Source organism: Sebastes fasciatus, chromosome 7, assembly GCF_043250625.1.
Source record: "Sebastes fasciatus isolate fSebFas1 chromosome 7, fSebFas1.pri, whole genome shotgun sequence".
Lineage (NCBI taxonomy): Eukaryota > Metazoa > Chordata > Actinopteri > Perciformes > Sebastidae > Sebastes > Sebastes fasciatus.
Window position 1 is genome coordinate 27,868,025 of NC_133801.1, and position 11,655 is coordinate 27,879,679.

An 11,655-nucleotide genomic window follows, 5' to 3' on the forward strand; every position below is an offset into this window, starting at 1 on the left:
TCGGGTCGCGGGGGCAACAGCTCCAGCAGGGGACCCCAAACTTCCCTTTCCCGGGCCACATTAACCAGCTCTGACTGGGGGATCCCGAGGCGTTCCCAGGCCAGAGTAGAGATATAATCTCTCCATCTAGTCCTGGGTCTTCCCCGTGGTCTCCTCCCAGCTGGTCGTGCCTGGAACACCTCCCAAGGGAGGCGCCCAGGAGGCATCCGTGCTAGATGCCCGAACCACCTCAACTGGCTCCTTTCGACGCAAAGGAGCAAGGACTCTACTCCGAGTCCCTCACGGATGACTGAGCTTCTTACCCTATCTCTAAGGGAGACGCCAGCCACCCTCCTGAGGAAACCCATTTCGGCCGCTTGCACCCGCGACCTCGTTCTTTCGGTCATGACCCAACCCTCATGACCATAGGTGAGAGTAGGAACGAAGATTGAACGGTAGATCGAGAGCTTTGCCTTCCGGCTCAGCTCTCTTTTCGTCACAACGGTGCGGTAAAGCGAATGCAATACCGCCCCTGCTGCTCCGATTCTCCGACCAATCTCACGTTCCATCGTCCCCTCACTCGCGAACAAGACCCCGAGATACTTAAACTCCTTCACTTGGGGTAAGGACTCATTCCCTACCCGGAGTAGGCAAACCACCGGTTTCCTGCTGAGAACCATGGCCTCAGATTTAGAGGTGCTGATTCTCATCCCGACTGCGTCACACTCGGCTGCGAACCGATCCAGTGAGTGCTGGAGGTCGCAGACCGATGATGCCAACAGGACCACATCATCTGCAAAAAGCAGCGATGAGATCCTCAGCACACCGATCTGCAAACCCTCCTCCACCCGACTACGCCTCGATATCCTGTCCATGAATATCACGAACAGGATTGGTGACAAAGCGCAGCCCTGGCGGAGGCCAACCCCCACCGGAAACGAGTCCGACTTATTGCCGAGGATCCGAACACAGCTCTCGCTTTGGGCGTACAGGGATTGGATGGCCCTGAGAAGTGCCCCCCTCACCCCATACTCCCGCAGCACCCCCCACAGTATCTCCCGGGGGACCCGGTCATATGCCTTCTCCAAGTCCACAAAACACATGTAGACTGGATGGGCATACTCCCAGGCCCCCTCCAGGATCCTTGCGAGAGTGAAAAGCTGGTCCGTTGTTCCACGGCCAGGACGGAATCCGCATTGTTCCTCTTCGATCTGAGGTTCGACTATCGGCCGAACCCTCCTTTCCAGCACCTTGGAGTAGACTTTACCAGGGAGGCTGAGCAGTGTGATACCCCTGTAATTGGCACACACTCTCTGGTCCCCCTTTTTGAAAAGGGGAACCACCACCCCGGTCTGCCACTCCTTAGGCACTGTCACCGACTTCCACGCGGTGTTGAAGAGACGTGTCATCCAAGACAGCCCCTCCCCACCCAGAGCCTTCAGCATTTCTGGGCGGATCTCATCAACCCCCGGGGCTTTGCCACTGTGGAGTTGTTTGACTACCTCAGTGACTTCCACCAGGGTAATTGATGATGGTCCCCCATCAGCTTCCAGCTCTGCCTCTACCATAGAGGGCGTATTGGTCGGATTCAGAAGTTCCTCAAAGTGCTCCTTCCACCGCCCGATTACCTCCTCAGTTGAGGTCAACAGTGTCCCATCCTTACTGTACACAGCTTGGATGGTTCCCCGTTTCCCCCTCCTAAGGTGCCGGATGGTTTTCCAGAAGCACTTTGGTGCCGACCGAAAGTCCTTCTCCATGGCTGCTCCGAACTCCTCCCACACCCGCTGCTTTGCCTCCGTCACGGCAGTGGCTGCTGCTCTTCGGGCCCGTCGGTACCCTGCAACTGCCTCCGGAGACCTCCGAGATAACATATCCCGGAAGGCCTCCTTCTTCAGTTGGACGGCTTCCCTGACCACCGGTGTCCACCACGGTGTTCGAGGGTTGCCGCCCCTTGAGGCACCTAAGACCTTAAAACCACAGCTCACCGCCGCAGCTTCAGCAATGGAAGCTTTGAACATCGTCCACAGGGATGCCAGAAAAGCTCCGCCGGAGGTGTGAGTTGAAGATCTCTCGGACAGGGGCCTCCTCCAGACGTTCCCAGTTCACCCTCACTACGCGTTTGGGCTTACCAGGTCTGTCCAGAGTCTTCCCCCACCCTCTGACCCAACTCACCACCAGATGGTGATCAGTTGACAGCTCCGCCCCTCTCTTCACCCGAGTGTCCAAAACATGCGGCCTCAGATCAGATGATACGATTACAAAATCGATCATCGACCTTCGGCCTAGGGTGCTCTGGTACCACGTACACTTATGAGCATCCTTATGTTCGAACATGGTGTTCGTTATGGACAATCCATGACTAGCACAGAAGTCCAACAACAAACGACCACTCGGGTTTAGATCAGGGAGGCCGTTCCTCCCAATCACGCCACTCCAGGTGTCTCCATCGTTGCCCACGTGCGCGTTGAAGTCTCCCAGGAGAACTATGGAGTCCCCTACTGGAGCCCCATACAGGACTCCATTCAGGGTCTCCAAGAAGGCCGAATACTCCGAACTGCTGTTTGGTGCATACGCACAAACAACAGTCAGAGTTTTCCCCCCCATAACCCGAAGGCGTAGGGAGGCGACCCTCTCGTCCACCGGGGTAAACTCCAACGTAGCGGCACTCAGCCGGGGATTTGTGAGTATCCCCACACCCGCCCGGCGCCTCACACCATGGGCAACTCCAGAGAAGAATAGAGTCCAACCCCTATCCAAGAGTACGGTTCCAGAACCGAGGCTGTGCGTAGAGGTAAGCCCTACCAGATCCAACTGGTAGCACTCCACCTCCCGCACAAGCTCCGGCTCCTTCCCCCACAGAGAGGTGACGTTCCACGTCCCCAGAGCCAGCCTCTGCCGCCCGGGTCCAGTCCGTCGAGGTCCCTGGCCTTCACTGCCACCCGTGTGGCAGCGCACCCGACCCAAGCGGTTCTTCCCGCAGGTGGTGAGCCCACAGGATGGAGAGGAGGGGGGTGCCACGTTCCTTTTTCGGGGTATCCCCGGCCGGGCTCCGTGGCAAGCCCGGCCACCAGACGCTCGTTGACGGGCCCTCCGTCTGGGCCTGGCTCCAGACGTGGGCCCCGGGCTTCCTCCGGGCCGGGTAACTCCTCCTCTGCCTCGTGTCGTCATTGGGTTTTTTGTGAACCATTCTTAGTCCGGCCCCTCACCTAAGACCAATTTGCCATGGGAGACCCTACCAGGAGCACAAGGCTCCAGACAACACAGCCCTCAGGGTCATAGGGACACACAAACCTCTCCACCACGTTAAGGTGATGGTTCCCGGAGAGGTGTGCATTCATTAATATTGAGACTGATATAATGTTAGATAGGCTATGTCTGCTGTTAGCAGGCCATAGCTGAGAGCTGATGTGGTGGGAGAGAAAGAGCAAAGAGAGAGAACAAAACAAAGCTCTCTGGTTGTCTCATCGGTGCTTTTTCACACAGGTGTGAATGGGCTCATGGGACTTGCAGTAGCCTAACTTGCTGTAGATCTATAGCCGACATTCCACTGGAGATTTAATGTTTGAGGAGGAGTACAGTAATGTTTTTTTTTGTAGACTTTTTTTTTTACATTTGAGCAACCACATCACAAATTGCCTTTTTGCAATCCACTATCAAATCAGCTGAAGTGAAAACAAAATCTCTTCAAATTTACCAAAAATGAATTCACAAATATAAGATACAAAGTCATAGATTGCTTCAATTCAATATTCAGTAGCGGTGCCTTTAGCAGCAGGTACAGCTTTGTGCATTGGGACTCAGTAAAGGCACTGTACGTTGTCAGACTGATGGTTTTCCCACAAATCTTTTCAGTTCAAGAGCAAAAAACAAGATGTTTCGCTGATAACCTCCATAAAGCTCAAGTTCCTCAAAGCAACTATTTGAATAATAGCAACAGTTTTGTATAATTAAGAACTAGGAATTTGCTTTTTTATAACTACCAATACTGGATCCTACCAATATTTATTAGTAAATCCCCTTGGACTATATGTACTATATATAATCATTAATAACTCCACTGATGGCATTCTTGACTTTCTTGTTGTCAAGTTATTCTTTTTTTTTCTTTTTCTTCCATGCTGGCGATCCCAAAGAACAATGAGGTGAGTCAGACCTGAATCCTGAACGCTGAGACATGAGGAAAAGTACACATTAAATGCATAAACTGCAAATTATATAGTGTCAAGTGTCATGGATGTAAAGGATAAGTCTGGGGATATTCTTATCTTATGCTTTTCATATGGACAACAAATCTGATATGTACGACGGATTATTAGGGCCACATTGAGAAAAAATTTGAGAATAAAGTCATAGGTTTAAAAGAATAAAGTTGTAATATTATAAAGTAATAATTTTACGTGTTATTTTAGAGGGGAAATAGAGCAGCGTGCCGCCTGTATGAAAATGAGGAACGTCGAGCATCTTGTGAAGTTATACTTTAGTATAGGTTTCACAAATAACCAAGTATTTCATCTTTTAGCACATCAGCACCATATTATCATCAGTATCAGGACCTTGAAAAGATTGTGCAAGAAACTGAGTTTATTCCGAAGAAAGAACCACATGGACCTGCTGGAGGAAATTGCCTCTTTTGTGTAGGAGGAAATTACTTTTTTTCTCGTGAATTTATGACTTTATCCTCGTAATATTACAACTTTTTTTCTTTTAAAGTTATGACTTTATTCTCAAAATCTCAGAGTCTGATATCTGTTCTTCCTCTGTGCCATAAAGCTCCATTTTTGTCCAGAAACTATTAAAAACACATCACTGAGCCACACTGTTGCACTGGGTGACATGTTCTTCCATTACCATGAACACACACACTATAGTTTATTTTGACTCAATCCCACATACACCGTCCTGCTGCCACAAATACTCACTAGCGCACTAAATGTGGATTAATCTGCCGTTGAAAATAGTCCTCAACAAATGCACTATTTCCTCTTGTCTTTGCTCAGAAACACAGGGACGTATGTTTTTTTATTTTTTTTTATTAAACCACCATATATATTTCTGAGCTGTTTTAAAGATTTACTTCTTCAGTACGAACCAATGAGCTAGGGGTTGAAAGACCGATACAAGTTAGGGAAGTCAGAAAGTGTTGATTAAGAGATGACTAACACACATGGTCTTTTCATGGGAATTTGTTGATAATAAGAAAACATTTAAATAACACTCGCATTATCCTTTAATTTTAATTTTAGAAGATTCTAGACTCAGCCGCTTTAAGTTGTGTTGCTCCTTATTTGCTGGAAAATAGTTGTGCTGCAGCAATATAGCACAGCCTAAAGAGATTGTAATATTCAAATGAAAGTCAGTGATTGGTGATGTATGGTCGCACAGTCCCCATTTCTTGATTTCTCTTTTCTATGACCTATGATATGACGTTGGTGTATCCTGCTGTGCTAATGCATGCCAGTGTACTTTGCAGTACTGATAGCTGTCCTAATACGTAGTCATGGACACTGTTTCTCACATAGTTCTACAAAATGAGTAATGGCTCAGTTTCACTATAATTTAATTTACTAGAATGTAAAATTAGGTTAGTCTGATGTGCATCTATTGTTGGGGCTTGGGGAAATGTTTGACGACCCCTGCTGTGACCTCATGTGCTCATTCTCTTCACAGGATACAAGAGAATACGAGGTTTCGATCTGAAGGCGCCAGTGTTTGTGTTTCAGTATGGACAGATAAGAAGCCTGCTGGCCTTTTCGACGTCTATTCAGACTCGCGCCTTTGGTGACTCCCTTGACGCCTCCTTGTTCTCTGTGCACTAAATATGAGCCTCCCTTTATTTACCCAACAGAGGACCCCCACACTACCCCTGGAAAGGCTGGGCCACCGGATTATTTTTCTAGCTCTTCAACAGTAACAGTCCAGCAGCAGCAGTTTGTACAGTTTTTAATCCTGTGCTCGCATCCTGAGGACTTTCAGTGCAAAGTACCGTCACAGAAGGCAAAGGGAATCAATGCGAAGCTTGTGTCATTAAGTGCATATAACCACATATGTTACATTGTGTTATGTATACACTGTATGTCTCCCGCCACCATTTTGCTTGGATTTGTGGGATGTCTATTAAGAGTAAAATCCTACAATTGAACGTCAGCAAAATAACAGCATGCTTTTATCAGAGTATGCCCAAACGTGTTGCCCATTGAATTGATGCAACCTTCTAAGATAATAAATCAGAATGTGCCTTAAATAAAAGGCCCTTGAAGGAATATCTTTCTCTTCCTGAGAGTGAGATGAGAATATTGATATCATCCTCATGTCTGTGTCACGGAGCTGGATGTGGTTACCCTAGCTTAGCATAAAGAATGGAAGTAGGGGGAAACAGCTAGCCATGCTTCATAAATAAACCGACCAACACCTCTAAAGCTCACTAAGAACAACGTGCCATCTCATTCACTTTGAACAAAGCCAGACTAGATGTTTCCTATGGGGTCAGATCAGTCTCAATATTCACAAATGCACACAGAAGGATTCACAAATGTATTTTGTGATTTATATATCAATGACTCTCTCCACAAAAATATTTTTCAATGCACACAAAAATAGTTATCGTTGTTTATAAATGTAAAAAAAAAAAAAATCCACATAAAAAAATAAGGTTCACAAATATATTTCTGATGCACACATAAATATGTCTTGTTTTAAATAAATATAATACAAATCCACAAATATATGTGTTTAAACGTATTTGCAAGTTTCATCAAAAACACATTTGGATGTTGTTACATTTATATGCAAACTGTTGAACCTGCATTTAAAAAACTGCTTATACAACGGTAACTATTTTTATGTGCATTGAAGAACATGTTTGTGGAGATAGTCATTTATATATAAATCACAAAATACATTTGTGAATATTGAGAAATGATCTGACCCCATAGTTCCCCCCTTAAGACACTGGCTTGAAATTGGTATACATTTTCCCCACTTCACTCTCAGAAAGAAAGCAAATATAGCATATTTCCCAGAATGTTGAAGCATAAACAACATCCAATTCCCATGGGGTTCATTCAAGTTTTCAATTTATATTTAGATCGACAATCCTGATTTCATACATTCATATGTAACATGCAGAATTAAAGACATTTTGATTTCTACTTGGTTTACCGTCATCAGTTTAGCGTATCAAAACTGAATTCAAACACTTTTAGTGACATCCCATGCGTTAAACTTTCTATGAAGCAAAAGGAAAATGTGCACGAGGTAAGCTGTTGTTCATATTGCAAATCGCCTGATTGGAGATTGCGTCTAAATTCAGACCAGTTGTTTAAACATACAGTATATATTGTCCTATGATAATATATATCTAAGCTGGTGTGATGACTGATAATAATTAACCTATTTTTGATTCATATGCATAAAGTACTGATTAAGCTCCTTCACAATCATCTTCAATAAAAATTGTTGTTCAGAAAAAAAAAACAGTGGATACTTTCTGTCTGTGAAATCTTGCAGATGCCATTAGGAGCACCGGAGGACACAGAGGACACAGACGCACATTATCTTTCTCAGATTACCTGTCCCATGGATTACTGTTAAGATATAGTGACCGATCATATTTGCTCCTGCGGCTTTAAGGGGGCACTTAGATGAAAGAAATATGGGTCAAGATTATCTGCACCAGTGTTTTTGCATGCTTTTAAACTAAGAAGAGCTTTGCAAACATCTGCACTGTTTACCAAACTAAAGGACGATTTGCAGTCAGAAGAAGATGAGGCATGGGGAGCTCCCTCTGCTGGACAGATGTGGTCAATGTCTACAATTGGATCTGAAGGCATATTGCTGTTTTTCTCAGTTGTTTACACACTAACACTGGTACTGTAGCTACTGATTCTGTCTTACACTTTGGGTCATTATATAATTTCACCATATGCGTATGGCTATGATGGAGGAAGTCAGATCATTTACTTACAGTAATAGTACAAATTCATTAATTATTTTTTATATTGTAATGAACTAATATGTTCTACAAATGCCTGTTTGAACTGTTGAAAAAACCTTCAAATGTATCCATCTTGAAAAGCTCAGCCCAGTGAAACTGTGTCAAGTAGAGCAAAATTATAAAATTCTGGGAAGAGGAGCCGTACAATTAATCAACTATTCACACCATTACGTTTTTTTTGTGGTGCCCCACATTGACAGCTTTGTCCATGACAGTGGTCCTTAAAGGAGAAGACAAACCCTGCTTGTCACAATTGTGTATTCTATGTTTTGAGTATGCAGAGCATTAAAGCTGGACAACATTATAATATGAAATATGGTTACATATGCCAATAGGCTCATGCATTTGACATTGTGGGACTCAACCCTTGCATTGAACCAAGACTACTTGATTTTCCATCAGATTTGTTGGCAGCAGCAACCCTTAAGAAAGGGTCCGCTGTGCCGGCAACTAATGGTTTGCTTTGATCAACAAAAAACTGAAATCACTTACAGACGTAGGCAAAATCGTTGGTACCCTTCCGTTAAAGAAAGAAAAACCAACAATGGTCACTGAAATAACTTGAAACTGACAAAAGTAATAATAAATAAAAATTCACTGAAAATTAACTAATGAAAATCAGATATTGTTTTTGAATTGTGGTTTAGCAGAATCATTTAAAAAAACAAACTAATGAAACTGGCCTAGACAAAAATGATGGTACCCTTAACTTAATATTTTGTTGCACAACCTTTTGAGGCAATCACTGCAATCAAGTGATTTCTGTAACTCTCAATGAGACTTCTGCACCTGTCGACAGGTATGTTGGCCCACTCCTCGTGAGCAAACTGCTCCAGCTGTCTCAGGTTTGAAGGGTGCCTTCTCCAGACTGCATGTTTCAGCTCCTTCCACAGATGTTCAATAGGATTTAGATCAGGGCTCATAGAAGGCCACTTCAGAATAGTCCAATGTTTTGTTCTTAGCCATTCTTGGGTGTTTTTAGCTGTGTTTTGGGTCATTATCCTGTTGGAGGACCCATGACCTGCAACTGAGACCAAGCTTTCTGACACTGGGCATCACATTTCGCTCCAGAATGCCTTGATAGTCTTGAGATTTCATTGCACCCTGCACAGATTCAAGACACCCTGTGCCAGATGCAGCAAAGCAGCCCCATAACATAACCGAGCCTCCTCCATGTTTCACATTAGGTACAGTGTTCTTTTCTTTGGATGCTTCATTTTTGCGTCTGTGAACATAGAGCTGATGTGACTTGCCAAAAAGCTCCAGTTTTGTCTCATCTGTCCAAAGGACATTCTCCCAGAAGCTTTGTGGCTTGTCAATATGCATTTTGGAAAATTCCAGTCTCGCTTTTTTATGATTTGGTGTCCTCCTCGGTTGTCTTCCATTAAGTCCACTTTGGCTCAAACAGTGACGGATGGTGCGATCTGACACTGAATCTCTTTGGAAGTTGTTCTGGGCTCTTTGGTTACCATTCGTATTATCCGTCTCTTCAATATGTCATAAATTTTCCTCTTGCGGCCACGTCCAGGGAGGTTGGCTACAGTCCCGTGGACCTTAAACTTCTGAATAATATGTGCAGCTGTAGTCACAGGAACATCAAGCTGCTTGGAGATGGTCTTATAGCCGTTACCTTTAACATGAAGGTCTATAATTGTCTTTCTAATCTCCTGAGACAACTCTCTCCTTAGCTTTCTGTGGTCCATGTTCAGTGTGGTACACACCATGATATCAAACAGCACAGTGACTTCTTTTGACCCTTTAAATAGGCAGACTGACTGATTACAAGTTTGAAGACACCTGTGATGCTAATTACAGGACACACCTTAGTTTAACATGTCCCTATGGTCACATTATTTTACATCTTTTCTAGGGGTACCATCATTTTTGTCCAGGTCAGTTTCATTAGTTGTTTTTTTTAAATGATTCTGTTGAACCACAATTCAAAAACAATGTCTGATTTTCATTAGTTCATTTTCAGTGAATTTTTATTTATTATTACTTTTGTAAGTTTCAAGTTATTTCAGTGACCATTGTGGGTTTTTCTCTCTTTAACGGAAGGGTACCAACAACTTTGCCTACGTCTGTACTGGCTGGCCCTGTGGTCAGTGTTGCCCTTTCTATAGCGATAGCAAGCTTGAATTGACATCAGTGTCCACATTCACAAAGCTTCCTTAAATTAAATGAGTGTCTGAATGGTAAATTTCTTAGAAATTTCTAAGAAAAAATATTATCATGGAACTGTAACCCTCGTCTCAGTGAAGTGCTGCTGTGTGGCTCAGCTGGACATAGGTTTGTGAAGGTATTAACACTAGATTAAAATCTATTAAAGGTCCCATATTGTAAAAAGTGAGATTTTCAGGTCTTTTACATTGTAAAGCAGGTTTAAGTGCTATATAAATACTGTTAAACTATCAAAACGCTCAGTATATGGAGAAAAACACAAAGACCGTATTCAGAAATTGTGCGTTTGAAACAAGCCGTTCGGATTTCTGTCCATTTGTGATGTCACAAATATACAATATTTAGACGGTTTTAAACGTAAGCATTCTAAATGTGTCCCAGTTTATTTCCTGTTGCAGTGTATGTGAATGATATCAGCTGACAGGAAGTAAACATGGACCAAACTGTTGCTTAGCAACGCAATTCAGTTGCAATTCCGTTGAAATGCACTAAAACAGAGCGTTTCAGAAAGAGTGTAAATACAGGTATATTCAGGCAGACAGTATGAGGAAAATAAAGTGTTTTTTGAACATTACAGCATGTAAACATGTTCTAGTTGAAACACAAAATATAATGAGCATGATATGGGACCTTTAAAGCTTTAAACAAGAATATCTGATGTATGTACACAGTTATTTGAGCAAGCTTTCCTGAGGCGATCATATTCTAACAGTAAATTTCAATGGTGAGAATCCATTTGGCCAATTAGTCAAAAACAACAGATCACTGCCTCCCTCTGCTGGCAAAGACTACAAATTACCCATCAACCACCGGGATGTGCTTCATCTCACTGTAAACAACCTGGCATCACATTTTGACTCTTACCTTAGTCTCCACGATTATCTGGAACAGTTTGGCTGCATGTCACCATGATGCAGAGCACCAGGAACTGGATCTTTGTATTCTGATTAGTAGAAAGGCTAAAAATATCAATGCATATGATCTTTCATGTTGTGACGGTTTGTCCCAATTTAAAAAAAAGTTATATATTTTATATGTACTGAACTGAGATCTTGTGATGACTCCTGCTGCTATTTGGTTCAGAGACACTCCATGCCGAAACATTTTTTTTTTATGCACTGGTCAATTTTGAGATATTGGGCTATTTTGTTTCCATGACATGTCTTATGTCAGATTACTGGAAAGAAAACATCCAAAGTACACACTTAGGTGTTTATTTTACCACACTTTGTCTATTTGCATCTGTAGATTTAGCCTAAATTCACCAAAAGTTAGTATTAGATAATGCCTCATTTGTATATTTAAACATACGAATTTCAAAAAAACATGTAGTACAAAAAAAAGAATTGTCTTAGAGTAAGTATTGTAACTGTGAAAGTTTCATGGTGATATCTATTAGATAAACATTTTTTTACCTATTCACATGTAGTGTCTTGCAAAAAAATTGGGATTTTAAAATACATATCTTTAAAAGCTGTTTTCTCAAAATGAGGTTTTTCTCA

At 43.0% G+C, this 11,655-nt stretch overlaps 1 protein-coding gene across 1 annotated transcript in view; it reads left to right on the plus strand.

The window, feature by feature from the left end:
- sez6b (seizure related 6 homolog b) overlaps positions 1-5,810 on the plus strand; it is a 200,106-nt gene extending 194,296 nt beyond the window's left edge. Inside the window, exons 17-18 of the mRNA XM_074640064.1 lie at positions 4,113-4,121; positions 5,647-5,810. Of these exons, the coding sequence (XP_074496165.1) occupies positions 4,113-4,121; positions 5,647-5,676 (39 nt within the window). The 3' untranslated portion in view covers positions 5,677-5,810. The remainder of the gene's footprint in view (positions 1-4,112; positions 4,122-5,646) is intronic.
- Positions 5,811-11,655: the final 5,845 nt, after the last annotated feature.